General features: G+C 46.6%; 1 protein-coding gene across 5 annotated transcripts in view; it reads left to right on the top strand.

The window, feature by feature from the left end:
* CD244 (CD244 molecule) overlaps positions 1-15690 on the top strand; it is a 28464-nt gene that overhangs the window by 6455 nt on the left and 6319 nt on the right. For 4 of the 5 annotated variants that reach the window (XM_088017384.1, XM_088017382.1, XM_028091032.1 and 1 more), the window contains exons 2-5: positions 11428-11754; positions 11844-12113; positions 13735-13842; positions 14282-14349. In XM_088017384.1, the coding sequence (XP_087873510.1) occupies positions 11532-11754; positions 11844-12113; positions 13735-13842; positions 14282-14349 (669 nt within the window). In that variant the 5' untranslated portion in view covers positions 11428-11531. The remainder of the gene's footprint in view (positions 1-11427; positions 11755-11843; positions 12114-13734; positions 13843-14281; positions 14350-15690) is intronic. The other variant, XM_028091035.1, reaches the window with a different exon arrangement.

Raw genomic sequence — 15690 nt, 5'->3', positions numbered from 1 at the left:
CAACCCTGGAGTCAAGGGTGCTCTGACATGTGCGTCTGCATTCTAGGTCAGTGGCTCTTCCAGGGCCATCAAGGGTGAGGGAGTAAGTGGAGGACACACTCTGGGTGCAGAGGGAGGAAAGTTGGGCCCAGGGTAGTGTTTGTCTGGGGCCTGTTGGAAGCCCCATATAGACCCATTGCGGGCACTCTTGTGTCCTCCCAGACACAGTCTAGGCTCCAGAGGACTGGGGGAGACCGGCGGTTGAAACACACGCATCTGTATTTACAGCTCCGTAACAAACACAAGGGAAGGAAAGGCAGAGAGCGCTGAGGACAGGGAGCAGTCGGGAATATCTGGATGCCAGAAGTTGAGCCGGTCTGAGAAGATGAGACTGAGTGACAGGAGAACGGGGCTGTCCCACGTCCACACCTGGGGCGCGGCTGAGCACACCCCCTGCAGGGAGACCTGGGGGGAGCTGGCCCCGCCAGGGTGTGGGCACAGGCTGACGGGCTTTGGCTTTAGGGAACTTCTCCCTCTTCCTGCTGCGCCCTGTGTTTGTGGGGCTGGCCTGCTGAAAGCTGAATGACACTGCTGCTCTGTGTATTGGTTTTCAGTTTTAAACTTTTATTTTATTTTTAAAATTTTTAAACTTTTAAATTAAAAAGTTTAAAATAGTAATTTCAGAGCTCCAGAGAAGTTGCAAGTATAGTACAAAGACTTCTTATATTTCCTTCACCCAGACTCACCAATTGTTACCATTTTATCACATTTGCTTTATTTCTTTTTGTCCCCATATAGGTATGTGCATATAAATGTGTAATAAGTATGTTAACTAACAAAATTAAAATAAAAAAATAGAAAAAAAATTTTGCTGAAGTATTTGAGAGTGAGTTACAGGCATCATGTCCCTTTACTCTTAAGTTTTGTAGCATGACTCTTCTAAGAACGTGGGCATTCCCATATCATATTATATCATGTCAGCACAATTATCAAAATTTAGTAAATTTAACATTGATACAATCAAATACACCGTCCATATCTAAATATTACCAGTTGTTCCAATAATGTGCTTTATGGCATTCTCCCCTCTCCAATGCAGAATCAAATCAGGATCATGTATTACATTCAGTTGTTAGGTCCTTTTTTGGTTATGTCTCTTATTTTTTTATTTAAAAAAGTTTTATTTTTTTAAAGTAGGCCTCCACCCAATGTGGGGCTTGAATTCACAACCCCGAGGTCAAGAGTTGCGTGCTCTACTGACTGAACCAGCCAGGCACCCTGTTTTGTTTTGTTTTGTTTTGTTATGTCTTTCGATCTACAACCCTCCTCAGCCTTTCTTTGTCTTTCATGACTTTGACATTTTTGGAGTACAAGCCAGTTGTTTTGTGGAAGGCTCCTGAATCCGGGTTTGTGAGCTGGGCTGTGCTTTCTGGGCGGGGTTACTATACAGTTGAGGCTGTGTCTATTTCAGAGCATCCCATCAGGACACATGATGGCAGTGAAACCTTTTCTTTTTTTTTAAAACTTAGCTTACTGAAGAATTTAATATGCATAATATATATGTAAGAAGCTCCTATCACTCTTGAGGTTTGCCGAGCGTTTTCAGAAGCTTCTGAATGCAGAGTAAAAGCCACACATTTTACAGTGGCCTACGTGATCTGGCCTCCCTGATCCCCACCTCCCCTTCCTCTCTCCTTCCTTGCACGCCCTGTGTTCAGCATCCCTGACCCGCTGCTCCTGGAGCACACTGCACTCCATGGCTTTGCACTCAGTTTTCTCTACCTGGAATGCCACTTCCCCACTGGCCACCTGGCCTGCTCCCTCCGCCCCTCAGGATTCTGCTCATACCACCTTCTCAGGGATGGCTTCCACTGAAATTGTCAACCCCGCCATCCTGTAATGCCTTATCTCCCTCTCTGCTTATTTTCTCTGTGGTCTTCATCTCCATTGGACGCACTCTCCTGTTTACTCCTTTGTTTTCTTTTCTGTCTCCTGGGCTCCTCTTTACCTCACTAGAATGTAGGATCCTTGAGGCCAGGGCTTTTGTCTGTTTTGTTCACTGCTGTTTCTTCAGCCTCTAGAACAGTATCTGGCACAATTAGAGTCTCAGTAAATCTTGTCCCTTTATTGAATGAATGGATGGATGAATACTTTAAACAACCTCTAGAATAAAGTGAGAGTTTATCTGTCTATTGGCGAGTTTCATTGGGAGAAGCTGTTCTAGATTTTAAGCCAAGTACTCCCTCTGTGGCATTGAGGAAGCTAACTAACTTTTGTTTCTCAGTTTTCCATTCATAAGGTGAAGTCAACAGTGGTGTTGCTCTATAGGGATGTGTCACCGTTAGGTGAGGTATGCTACTATAACATGCTTAGAAAGTTCTTATACCAGGTGCCCCCAGATGGGCACTCATGTTACTCAGTTATTTGGAGGCAGGGTCTATGTTTCACTTAGTTTTGTGATCAGAGTCAAGAAGAGAGACTAATTTGTTGGTTAATTATTTAAGTCAAAAGCAAGTTAGAAAATCCTGGATGAAGGGCAGCCTCGTGGCTCAGTCGTTAAGCGTCTGCCTTCAGCTTCAGGTCATGATCCCAGGGTCCTGGGATCGAGCCCCACATCGGGCTCCCTGCTCAGCGGGGAGCCTGCTTCTCCCTCTCCCCCTGCCCCATGCTTTCTCTCTCTCTTTCATGAATGAATAAAATCTTTAAAAAAAGAGAGAGAAAATCCTGGATGAGGGGTGCCTGGGTGGCTCAGTTGGTTAAGTGTCTGCCTTTGGCTCAGGTCACGATCCCCGGGTCCTGGGATTGAGCCCTGCATCAGGCTCCTTGCTCACTGGGGAGTCTGCCTTTCCCCCTGCACCCAGGTTGTGCTCTTTCTCTCTCAAATAAAAAAAAAAAAAAAAAAATCTTAAAAAAGGAAATCCTGGATGAGATGATGTTTTATTTATTTTTAAAGATTTTATTTTTTTATGAGAGAGAGAGAGCGATATAGTGAGACAGAGCACGAGCAGGGGGTGGGGAGAGAGAGAAGTAGTCTCCCTGTTGAGCAGGGAGCCAGGACCCTGGGATCGTGACTTGAGCCAAAAGCAGACGCTTAACCAACTGAGCCACCCAGGTGCCCAAGATGATAAGTTTTAATGGGTAACTCTTTTCTGAAGGTTTTCTCATTGTCATAACTGGGATCTTTGGGAGAATGCAACATTTTTAACTTAAAAGAACACATATTCAAGACACTTAATCCTATTATGACATTGTACAATGTGAAATATGCTAATTGTTTTCACAGGGACATCTCCCTCTCAATTCCCACTCCTTCCCTGATGGTGCTTGAACACCTTTGGGCCAGGCCCTGGGCTAAGTATTGAGAATTTGATGGTGAATCAGTACATGGACCCCTCCTTCACAGAGCTAACATCTATCACAGGACTCAATATATAATTACAGCTGTGATTAGTGCCCTGCAAAGTGCTCACACAATAGGTACTCAAAATGTTAATTGAGTGAATAAATGAATTCTTTTTAGGCATCATCTTAGAAGCAGATTGGGATGATTTTGGGGTCAGGTGTGTTGGGAAGCAGGGACCTTCAAATAGCTGCCCACAGGAGTGGGTCCAGGTCCAAAATTCAGGTTTGCTCTGTGCATTCTGAGGGGACCCCAAAGGACACACTGGAGACTGTGAACATGCAGGGGCTGCAGACAAAACAAAACGGCAGGGCAGCATCTCATGGATTAGCTCTAAGGCATGCTTACCGGCTCTTTTTACAGACTGTGTTAAAATTTTCACTTCTCAGGAAGGAGTCTCTGATTCTGACTACTCTGTCTGGGATCCACGCAAGTTCTAAGAAGACTATTTGTTTCTGTTCCTCACTCTATTTGTATCTCTTCCTCACTGCACCTCCCCTGAAACAAAGTGAATGGTGAAGTCGTTGGGCATGGGGGGACAGACTGGGTCTCAGAGAACTCAGGGCTGCAGCACCATCCTAGAGGGAACTGGTTCCATAGAAATCACTCCAGGGTTTGCTGGACCATTGTCTTCATAAACAGATATTTAAAAATTTAATTTAATTTAATTTTTGTTATTTTTAGAGAGAGAGAGGGCATGAGCAGGGAGGGGCAGAGGGAGAAGGAGAGAATCTTAAGCAGGCTGCACACTCAGCACATAGCCCCCCCTGAAATCATGACCTGAGCCAGAATCAAGAGTTGGACACTTCACCCACTGAGCCACCTAGGCGCCTCAACAGACATTTTTATTAAAGCGTGACACATGTACAGAAAAACATATAAAATTAGAAACATACATCTCCATGTGTTACTGTTGAATGACCATGCTTGTGTATCTACCACACATTCTCTCCATTCGTTAGCTCTTCCCTCTTTCACAAATACAAGCACTGTTCTCACTTTTGACATCATAGGTTAGTTTGGCCTGTATATAAAGGGAATTACATGGCATGTGCCTTAGGTTTGGCTTCTTTTGCTCAACATCTGATGAAATTTATCTATGTTATTACTTGCACCTGGTCATTTCATGGTTTTTCGGTGTATGACTCTACAGAAGTTTGTTCATCCATTCTGCTATTAATGAATCTTTGGGTTGTTTTTTCCCCCCTATTATAATAATGGTATTAATAGCCTATTGTACACACTTTTCATATGTGCATGTCTGTTGGGTACATCTCTAGGTGTAGAATCATGGGGTACGTATATAGACTTGTAGTGGATGCTGGTCAACTGTTTGCCAAAGTGGTTGAACCAAGCAGTACATGAGAGGAGTCCCGTGATGCTTCAGGGCTGTTGGCTCTTTCTGAGGCCCTGCAAATGGGAAGTGAAGGCGCAGGTGTGTGGAGCCTGGAAGGCAAAGGCTAAAACCAAGGGAGCCACATCTCTGGTATTCTGCACAAAATTCCTACAGTATACTTGTTTCTGGGAGTTAGCTGAGACACATTCTTGAATTTAAGTAATTAATTAATCAATTGAATAACTTCATTAAGCATTTACTATGTTCCAAGAACTATGCAAGATTCTGTTGATGAAACAAAGATGAAACATATTGATTATATCCTTAAGAATCTTTCAGACAGAGGCGCCTGGGTGGCTCGATTGGTTAAGCAAGCGTCTGCCTTCAGCTCAGGTCATGATCCCAGGGTCCTGGGATAGAGCCCCGCATCGGGCTCCCTGCTCAGCGGGAAGCCTGCTTCTCACCCTCCCACTGCTGCTCCCCCTGCCTGTACTCTCTCTCTCTGTCAAATAAATAAATAAAATCTAAAAAAAAAGAATCTTTCAGACAGAGGAAAACGAGCATGTGCAGCAACAATTGTAAGGGAAGTGTCACCGACAGGCAAGACCCATTTAGAGCACAAAGGGAGCTGAGAAAATGGCGATTCCTTCTGGTGGGGGGTGGGGGAGTGCTGTGGGATGTGGCCTTGAAGGATGCAGAATTGCTCAGGAGATAGGGATAAGGAAGAAAGATAAGGTGAGTAGAGGGAACAGCTGGATGGAAGTAGGGAAAACACAGGGTTTGGATGGGAAATGAAAAGCAAATGCACCTGTTAGCTTGGACAAAGCATAAATGAGCTGATTCAGTTAACTGATACAGGGAATTGGGGGGGCATGGGCTGAGAAAGGCCGATAGAGGTCAGGGGGTTGCATTGTCCGAGGAGAGGAGTCAATATGGCCAGTGAAGCCCCCAATGTGGGGTTAAGTGGAGAAAGAGAGGAGATGAAGTGGGATGTGGGCCATGGAGGGTGCTTTATCTACTTTATGATTTTGCTTTGACTGGGGCTGGCCCTGCCCCGGCACTTTTGGGATCTTACTGGGCTCTATCCATTCAGTGTCTAGCGGGTGGCCCCTCTTTTGCCTTCCCCCAAGCCTGATGGCACAACCCCGAGCAGAGAGAAACCTTAACATCCTTTTGTTGGCTGGTGGAAGTGTACTGCTCTGAGACTTGCCCCCGCCCCCCTCCCGGCTCTCAGCCCTCACCCCTCCTCCACCAGCAGTCCAGGTCAGAGTTAGCCGAGCTGACTGTGGACACTGCACAGCTTTGGAGGCTGCAGCCCCTGCACCTGAGCTGTGGGCTGGGCAGGACTCCCTGCTGGCCAGATTGTCTCATTGACCACCCTCCCTGCTGGCTGCCCATTTCTTCCTGAGGAGGCAGTGGAGTTAATCACCTAACTTCTGCTCTCCCTCTGCAGAGTTACTGTTTTACTCCATTTGTTCTTAACCACGGGAAGAGGGGCCCCAAAGCTGCTGAGCGGTAGCAACAGCAGTGGTGGCAGCCCCAGGGCCTCCCCTGACCACCGGAATCTGCTGTGGCCTCTCCTCTCTGAACAAGCCAGTACTTTGTCAGAGCCTCCTCCATCTCTCACTCAGCATAGGCTAACTTGTGTGGAAGTATGTTTTCTTTTCTTTTTTTTTTTTTAATTATTTGTTTCAGGGGTATAGGTCTGATTCATCAGTCTTACATAATACCCTGTGCTTATTACACCCCATAACCTTCCCCCACAACGTCCATCACCCGGTTACCCCATCCCTCCCACCCCCTCCCCTCCAGCAACCCTCAGTTTGTTTCCTATGATTAAGAGTCTCTTATGGTTTGTCTCCCTCTCTGGTTTCCTCTTGTTTCATTTTTTTCCTCTCTTCCCCTATGATCCTCTGCCTTGTTTCTTTTTTTTTTTTAAAGATTTTATTTATTTATTTGAGAGAGAGAGAGAGAGAGAGAGAGAGCGCGCACATGAGAGGGGGGAGGGTCAGAGGGAGAAGCAGACTCCCCGCTGAGCAGGGAGCCTGATGCGGGACTCGATCCTGGGACTCCAGGATCATGACCTGAGCCAAAGCCAGTCGCTTAACCAACTGAGCCACCCAGGCGCCCCCTCTGCCTTGTTTCTTAAATTCCACATATTAGTGAGATCATGTGGTAATTGCCTTTCTCTGATTGACTTATTTAGCTCAGCAAAATACCCTCCACTTCCATCCATTTCGATGTAAATGGTAAGTATTCATCCTTTGTGATGGCTGAGTAATATTCCATTGTGTGTGTGTGTGTGTGTGTGTATATATATATACATACCACATCATCTTTATCTATTCATCTGTCAGTGGACATCTTGGCTCTTTCCACAGTTTGGCTATTGTGGACATTGCTGCTATAAACATTGGAGTGCAGTTGCCCCTTCAGATCCCTACATTTGTATCTTTGTGGTAAATACCCAGTAGTGCAATTGCTGGATCGTATGGTAGCTCTATTTTCAACTTTTTGAGGAACCTCCATACTGTTTTCCAGAGTGGTTGCACCAGCTTGCATTCCCACCAACAGTGTAGGAGGGTTCCCCTTTCTCCGCATCCCTGCCAACATCTGTCGTTTCCTGACTTGTTAATTCTAGCCATTCTGACTGGTGTGAGGTGGTATCTCATTGAGGTTTTGATCTGGATTTCCCTAATGCCGAGCGATGTTGAGCACTTTTTCATGTGTCTGTTGGCCATTTGGATGTCTTCTTTGGAAAAACGTCTGTTCATGTCTTCTGCCCATTTCTTGATTGGATTATTTGTTCTTTGGGTGTTGAGTTTGATATGTTCTTTATAGATTTTGGATACTAGCCCTTTATCTGATATGTCATTTGCAAATATTTTCTTCCATTCTGTCGGTTGTCTTTTGGTTTTGTGGACTCTTTCTTTTGCTGTGCAAAAGCTTTTTATCTTGATGAAATCCCAATAGTTCATTTTTGCCCTTGCTTCCCTTGCCTTTGGTGATGTTTCTAGGAAGAGGTTGCTGCCTGTGTTCTCCTTTAGGATTTTGATGGACTCCTGTCTCACATTTAGGTCTTTCAACCATTTGGAATCTATTTTTGTGTGTGGTGTAAGGAAATGGTCCATTTGATTTTTTTATGAAATAAAAAAATGGCTTGTTAATCCTCTGTTGTATAATTCTTTTCTTTCTTTTTTTTTTAAAAAGATTTTATTTATTTATTTGACAGAGAGTGAGCACAAGCAGGGGGAATAGCAGCCTAGGGAGAGGAAGAAGCAGGCTCCCCACTGAGCAGAAAGCCTGACATGGGGCTTGATCCCAGGACCCAGAGATCATGACCTGAGCCAAAGGTCTCAGCCACCCAGGCGCCCCCCCCATCTCTTTTTAAAGATTTTATTTATTTATTTGAGAGAAAGAGAGACAGACAGAGAGAGCACAAGCAGGATGAGGGGTAGTGGGAGAGAGAGAGGTAGCAGCAGACTCTTGGCTGATCATAGAACCTGAGGTGGGGCTCAATTCTAGGACCCTGAGATCATGACCTGAGCTGAAGTCAGACGTTTAACTGACTGAGCCACCCAGGTGGCACAAGGTCATTTTTGCTGCATTGTATTCAGAAGGCCAGCCCAGTTGCTGGAGATGGGGAAGTGAGCTCCATCTCTCGAGGATGGGTGGAGCTACAAAGTCACATTGCAAGGGGCATGGCCATTTTTGCATTTTTTCTTTAAGTTTTTTATTGTTATGTTAATCACCATACATTACATCATTAGTTTTTGATGTAGTGTTCCATGATTCATTGTTTATGCATAACACCCAGTGCTCCATGCAGAACATGCCCTCTTTAATACCCATCACCAGGCTAACCCATCCCCCCACCCTATTTATTTGACAGAGAGAGACACAGTGAGAGAGAGAACACAAGCAGGGTGAGTGGAGAGGGAGAAGCAGGCTTCCTGTGGAGCAGGGAGCCTGACGTGGGGCTCAATCCTAGGACCCCGGGATCATGACCTGAGCAGAAGGCAGATGCTTAACCTACTGAGCCACCCAGGTGTCCCCATTTTTGCATTCTATCACACTGATTTTCTGCTGGAATTCTCAAACTTTAAATTTAAATTAAATTAATTTTAATTTTAATTTTAATTCCTTGAAACATAATTACAGAGTTATCTAGGTGCCCCTTGAGCCTAATTCTATTGGTTATTTTTTCTTTTAAGTTTTGAACATGTTTCCTCGCCTTATGCCTGTTTGTTTTTTATTTCGTTTTGGACATTATGCATGAAAATTTTAGAAATAATTTAATGCTCATGTTGATGTTATTTTTCTCCAAGAATAACTTATATTTTTATTTTAAAAAATATTGTATTTATTTATTTGACAGAGAGAGAACATAAGCAGGAGGTGGGGCAAAGGGAGAGGGAGAAGCAGACTCTTCAGAGCAGGGAGCCCAACTCAGGGCTTGATCCCAGGACCCTGGGATCATGATGAGCCCAAGGCAGACACTTAACCAATTGAGCCACCCAGGCACCCCTAAAGATTTTATTTATTTATTAGAAAGAGGGAGACAGGGGGGAGGGGCAGAGGGAAAGGGAGAGAGAGAGAATCCCCAAGCAGACTTCATGCTGAGTGTAGAGCCTGATGTGGGCTCCATCTCACAAGCCTGAGATCATGACCTGAGCCAAAATCAAGAGTTGGATGCTTAACCAGGTGTCCCAGTATACCCACTTCTTAACATGAGATCCCTGAACTCTGTGTTCTTTTAGTTCCTTGAGTTTATTGTGAGCCTCCAGGGACTAGGAGTCAAAAATGCTGGTCTCACCTCTCTGAGTTTCCTTCTTCCGGATCTTAGCCCCATAATATTTCACTGCTTTATTAGCTCCCCGATTCCTTTAGCAATAAGCTTTTATATTTTGCCCATTTTTTTTCCTGGTTATTCTCAGTGGCAGGGTTGGTTAGCATGTCTTAATGTGGTCTTCATGATCAGAATTAGGAATTCTTTAGATGATTACTTATCTCAACTATTAAGTGTATGCTGTGGAATAAAAGTATGTTCTGCTTTCAGATCACAAATTCTCTGGCATCAGGAACCATGTCTTGGTTGAGGCCCCAACTCTTTGGGGCCCTGGTTACACTGGGGATTGTAACCAGTGGGGATTGTTCTCAGGATTTTTGTGCAATGCTTGATTGCACCTCTTGGCCTGTTCTCATATATAGGACCATGGGAGACAAAGACACAGTCTCTGTTTCTGGTTTGGCAATGGACAGAGCCAGTTCAAATCCTAAGAATATGAATAGGAACCCTATGTGTTTTTTGTTTGTTTGTTTTGTTTTGCTTTTAAAGATTTTTTCCCTAAGTAATCTCTACACCCAAAGTGGGGCTCAAACTTACAACCCTGAGATCAAGAATCTAGTGCTCTACTGACTGAGCCAGCCAAGTGCCCCAGAACACTATGTGTTTTATTCTTTGGACTGTCAAGATCAAAGAAACACAATCTATTCTTTGGACTGTCAAGATCAAAGAAACACAATCTATCAACCAAATAGTTTCTTTAATTATTTACTCTGGCTCCTGAGGAAATGCCAGGGTGAAGGTGTGGTTGGGAGTGAGCATGTTTATAATGCATCCGGATATCTAAAAATCCCCCTCTCCTATTTTAACAGATCTGTTCATATAACAATCCCCATCTCCTATTCTCTCCTCCAAATTCTTTCTGACCCTCCCTGGCAGACCTTTTTATTTCCTACATTTATTATGTGACCATGCCACATAGCTTCCCTGCCAAAGATGGCCACTCGAGCTTCCATTTTTCTTTACTGACTGCACTGGGCTTTCCTAGGGGAGGCAAAAACTAGTAGCTCTATGTCACACCCTCATTTTAATTAGCACACATCTTGATCTCTAGAGAGGACAAATGCAGGGAGGTCTCACGGTCATGTAGTTTTATTTTTCTCTAATTATTCTTAAGGGAGTGATGGCTGTGGAGACTTCCTAGTGACTAAAAATTTGGCAAACATTAATGAGAAATGACCCACGTTTGATGTGTTAAGTGCTTCAAGAGAGGATTATGAATCTAGCTCTATGGGAGGACAGGGGAGGGAGCTATGAAGGGAACTTGGAGGGTTCATCTTACTGGGTCTGGCCATACAGAATTTCCAGAGTCACCACTGGCCACTGGTGGTTGCCTCAGCCCTGCGTGGAGGGAGTCACGTCAGATACAGTGTTTATAACATTGTGGTTAAGAACTCATCCTTTACAGCCCAATTGACTGGATTTCAAGCTCATCTTTCTTGCTATGTAACTTGGGCTGGTTACTTTTCAGTTCTTTCCAGTCAGTTTTCTCACCTGTAAAACAGGGATAAAACTCTCATAAGGTCATCGTTAAGACATATAGTGAAACATGGTTAAAATGTTTTCATAAAACTTTATATAAAAGTGTTTTATGAGCTTTATATGAAGTGTTTAAAACCTGCTGCCCCACAGAAAGAAGTCAGGAGATTTTAGCTATCATTACTGGTTGGTGGGCTCCTTCAGAGGAGGGGCATGGAGCTTGGGGAGGGGGAGGCCCAAGGGAAGTACACTTTCAGGTTCTGTTAGGCTCCGGTCTCCTCACACATGCCTCCTTCCTCTTGGCTCAAGGGAAGTCACATCCAACTGCCTGCAATGCTCAGGGCTGGCACCCTTCCTGCCGCCTCCAACCTGTGTTCTCTTTTCTAGAATCCCTAGATTCTCCTGAACGCGTGGTCGGACTCTCAGGAAACCAACTCTCGTTACTGCCTCCCAGGACACAGACAAAGCACATAAACTCTGCTCAATGGAAGATGCAGAAGCACTCAAGTTCAGAATTTTCCGTGATAGTGATTTGGAAGAATGGGTCTGAAACTTGGACTTCTAATCATCTCAAAAAGACATTCGATTTTATAAAAAGGAATTTAACTCTTCTCATCAAAACAGCTCAGCAGGACGACAGTGGCCTCTACCTCCTGGAGGTGACTGATGACAGTGGGAGAGTTAAGAATCACCAGTTCCAGGTTTCTGTATTTGGTGAGTCCCTAGGACAGCTCAGGCTGCCTCTCTGACTCTTGCAGGGCTTTTATTTCCAGTGCCTTTCTGATCAGAATCTCTGCTTCCAGATCACATAGGGACACTTGAAATAGTGGAGGAGAGGAAGGTCCTGGACGGAGGGAGATGCCAAGTGTCTCTGTCCTGCTCGGTCTCCAGAGGTGGTAATGTGAGGTATGTTTGGTATAGAGGGAGCAAGTTGATCCAGACACCAAGCAATCTCAGCAAACTGGAGGAACAGATTGATGTCAGTGCCTTGGACATATACACCTGCAATGTCAGCAACCCAGTCAGCTGGGTAAACCACACCTTCACCCAGAGCTGTCGGAGTGTTGACAAGCGTAAGTGGAGCACTTTGGACTAATAGGGGCTGAAAGTGTTGGACCCCATAATCAGTCTCATGCCAGAGATACTGGGGTATAAGATCCCTTGGCTGCCTCCTCAAGCGCCTTGCTGCCCCTCCCTGGGGTGGTCCTGGTCTCTGGGCACACAGTTCCCATAAGCCCAGGCCTATCTTAGTCTGGGAAGAATTTTATCCCCAACAAGAATCTCCTAGGAGATGCTAGTTTTTCTTTCATGTAGGGAATGTTTAGCTGTTTGGTGGGTCACAGCCCTGCCACGGCTGCTGATCATCACTTTCTTCCTCTGAGAGACTGATGGAGACTTGCTTCCTCCTCCCAAGGAAGGATAACTCCTCCAAGCCATGTAGTTCCCCAAGAGGTAACTGTGGTGTACACGGTGCCCTAGGTCATGGGAGGATGTTCACAGGGGTTCCTGGAAGAGTTTCTTGGTTTATTGCTTATGCTCATCCTAAGAGTTATCTATCATCTATCTATTATCTATCTATCTATCTATCTATCTATCTATCTATCTATCTATCTATCATCTATCATCTGTCATCTATCTATCTTTATTTATTTATTAATACATAATGTATTATCTGTTTCAGGGGTACAGGTCTGTGATTCGTCAGTCTTACACAATTCACAGTGCTCACCATAGCACATACCCTCCCCAATCATCCTAAGAGTTACCTTGAGTTAAGTTTGCACCAATTTTTATCGGATCAATAAATCCAATAAGATTAGACTTAATGTGTCGTCAGCATGGGCATTACAGGGAAAAACCTACTTGATGTCCCTATCCTTAAGGAACTTACGGCCAAATAGGGGCAACAAAACTAGGCGTTCCTAGGCAAAAAAGAAACCAGCGAGCTGAAGCGATTTGGAGTGACAAGGACACTGGCTTTTGGGTCATGTCAGCTGTGGTTTCATTATTCACTAGCTCTGTGATCTCAGGCAGCTTCCTTACCTTCTCTGAGCCTCAGTTTTTCTCGTGGGTAAAATGGGATGATAATAGGTAACTCCCAGGATTGTTGGTAGGATTAGATGAGGTGATGTTTGTGAAGAGCCTCACCAGCTAACATCTGGAACACGTAATTCCTTTCCCTGACCCTCTCGTCAGTGGGCTTGCACATCAGGCCACAGGTGTGACACAGACGGTAAATGTAGAAGTTCCAATGAGGAAGATCAGTGGTGGCAGGACTGGAAGGAAGGGGAGGGGAGGGCTGCCTGGCACAGCGTGGGTGCGATATGTTTTGCTGAGTTAACAAAACAATGGGTAGATGTCACATTTGCTGTGCCGGATGCTTTACATGTATTAGATCATATGCTCCACTCCCTTATGTAGATAACACCATCTCCTTTTATACGTGAGAAAATGGAAGCTCAGGAGGTTAAGGAAGTTGCCCAAGGTCACAGAGCCAGGCCGGTCAGATATTGGTACCCATGCTGTTAGCATCAGTTGGGGAAGTCACCCAACTGTAGAGAGACAGCCTTGATGGTGCAGTCAATGGGACGTGAGAGAGGAGTGCGCGTTTGAAACAAGTCCTGCAGCAGACAGGCGGGAAGGGAGGAGAGAGAGAGGCTGAAAGCTCAGGCCTTGTGCTTTCCATGTCCCTAGAATACACCTCTGTGAGCTTTATGATGATCATTGTGATTTTTCTAATCACGCTGCTCCTGGGTGCCCTCACCTGCTTCTGTGTGTGGAGGAGGAGGAGGAAGCAGTCAGGTGAGTAAGGGTCCCCAGGAGGTGCTGTTGCCCGACCTGACACCCCCAGCGGCATGCGCCTGGGAGCACAGCACCTGCTTTTCCTCTGGAGCTTGGGACATGCGTGTGCATGTTTGGGGGAGGGAAAGCTGCTGGGCCCTTTCTCCCAGGTCATACCTTCTGGGGGTCCTCGGCATGTTTACAGCCCGATGTGCAGATTTGCCTGCTGGTGGCTGGTTTGTTGGGGGACAGCCCGGCCCGATGGAGTAGCTATGTCGGGTGGTTGCTGCTGCTGTGGTCTGTGGGCATCCTGGGGAGAGCACTAATCCGCCTCCTTTCTAGAATCTTTCTCAAGGTCTTGGCCATCTGGGGTGGAGGTGGAACTGTGAGAAGCAGAAGCCTGGCCAGGATACCCTCTGGATGTCTCTGCAGCTCTGTCTTTGCTGCTTTTCTCCTACAGAGACCAGCCGAGGGGAAATTCTGACAGTTTATGAAGACGTCAACACCGTGCAAAACAGGAGTAATCAGGTACGGTACATGAGGGGCTGGAGTCTCTCTCCACTAGCCTGGAAGAAGCTTCTGGGGAGGAGAGCCATTAGGAGCAGGGAGACAAAGGGTGCCACACAAGCGCCCTCTCAAAGTGATCCTCAGCCCTCCCGTCTGTCTTCCCCAGCAGCCTCCTAGCTCTGGCTGTGGAGGAAAAGCAGAACACGAGGGGGAAGCTGCTGGGAAGGTCGGAGCCCAGCACGCCCACAGTAGTGGACAGAATGCGGCTCTTCTCTCACCAGACGGCACCCTGGTGGCCCTGTTTCCGCCCCATCTTCCCAGCGGCACTAAGCCCCAAGAAGAATCCAGCATTCTTGTCTTTTGTGTCTGGCCACAAAAGACTTTTGTCTCGGGCCCCTGCACGGCCAAGTTTACTTCTTTGGGTCCCTTGATTGTTGCCGTGGCTGCGGAGGATGCCAGCCTGACCTGCCAAAGCATATGGTGTCGTCGCTAGCGCAGTGGTCTGCGCTCCCAACTTTCTGGGGGGAGGCCTGAGTCCAGCTGAGGTGCTAGAGAGAGAAACCGGGTTAACCCAGAGTCAAGGAGCCAGAGCGGCTTCCTCCGAGAATCTGCTGACAACCTCTCCCGCCATCGTCTGCGGGGAGTGGCTGCCTCGGCCTGGCGTGCAGGGCTGTAGCCGCGGAGGGCACTGCAGAGCCGCTGCCGGATGCCCCCCACGGCTCTGCCCCCCCCCCCCCCCCCCCCCCCCCCCCCCGGCCCCAGCAGGGCAGGAAGTGGGGACAGGCCTAGGGGAAAGGCAGTGCCTAACTGGGGAGGCCGGGAGGGGTGGGAAGGGCCCTCTTCCGACCGGCATTCCTGGTCCTCCACCCGAGGAGGTGAGGCGGGAAGGCGGCACGGTGGGATCGCCCGCTTTATCACACGTGTGAGGCCTTGTAGAACAGGCAAGCCTCTTCCCTCAGGTCTGGGCTCAGTGGGAACCAGGAATCAGGGCTGTTTCCCCAGCCTGTTTCCTTGCCCCATTAGTGGAATATTGGGATGTGAAACAGCTCCTGGGACAAATTCCTGAGAGCAAGTGCATCTACCTATAGCTAGAAGCCCAAATGCTCGTGACAAATGGCCTTTCCTCCCACAAAATGAAGATTGCTTTAGGTTAGGTAAATGCAGGAGGAGAGTAGAAAATAACTAGTCAGAGTATAAGAAGTCTTGTGGGGATTCAGGCCTGTTTCTCTGCCTCTGACTCAGGAGCTCCTCCCTCCGTGGCCTCATCCCTTGCTGGCTTCTCCCTGCTCAGTCTGCTGTGGGCAGGAAGGGAACAGGAAGGGCATGGTCTCTCTGCCTCTGGCCTCGGGTCCAAGGCTTCCC

The sequence above is a fragment of the Eumetopias jubatus genome, unplaced genomic scaffold, assembly GCF_037043125.1.
Source record: "Eumetopias jubatus isolate StellerSeaLion01/CBP00866 unplaced genomic scaffold, mEumJub1_p1.0 scaffold_12, whole genome shotgun sequence".
NCBI classification, from domain to species: domain Eukaryota; kingdom Metazoa; phylum Chordata; class Mammalia; order Carnivora; family Otariidae; genus Eumetopias; species Eumetopias jubatus.
This window is presented reverse-complemented; position numbering and strand designations above follow the sequence as displayed.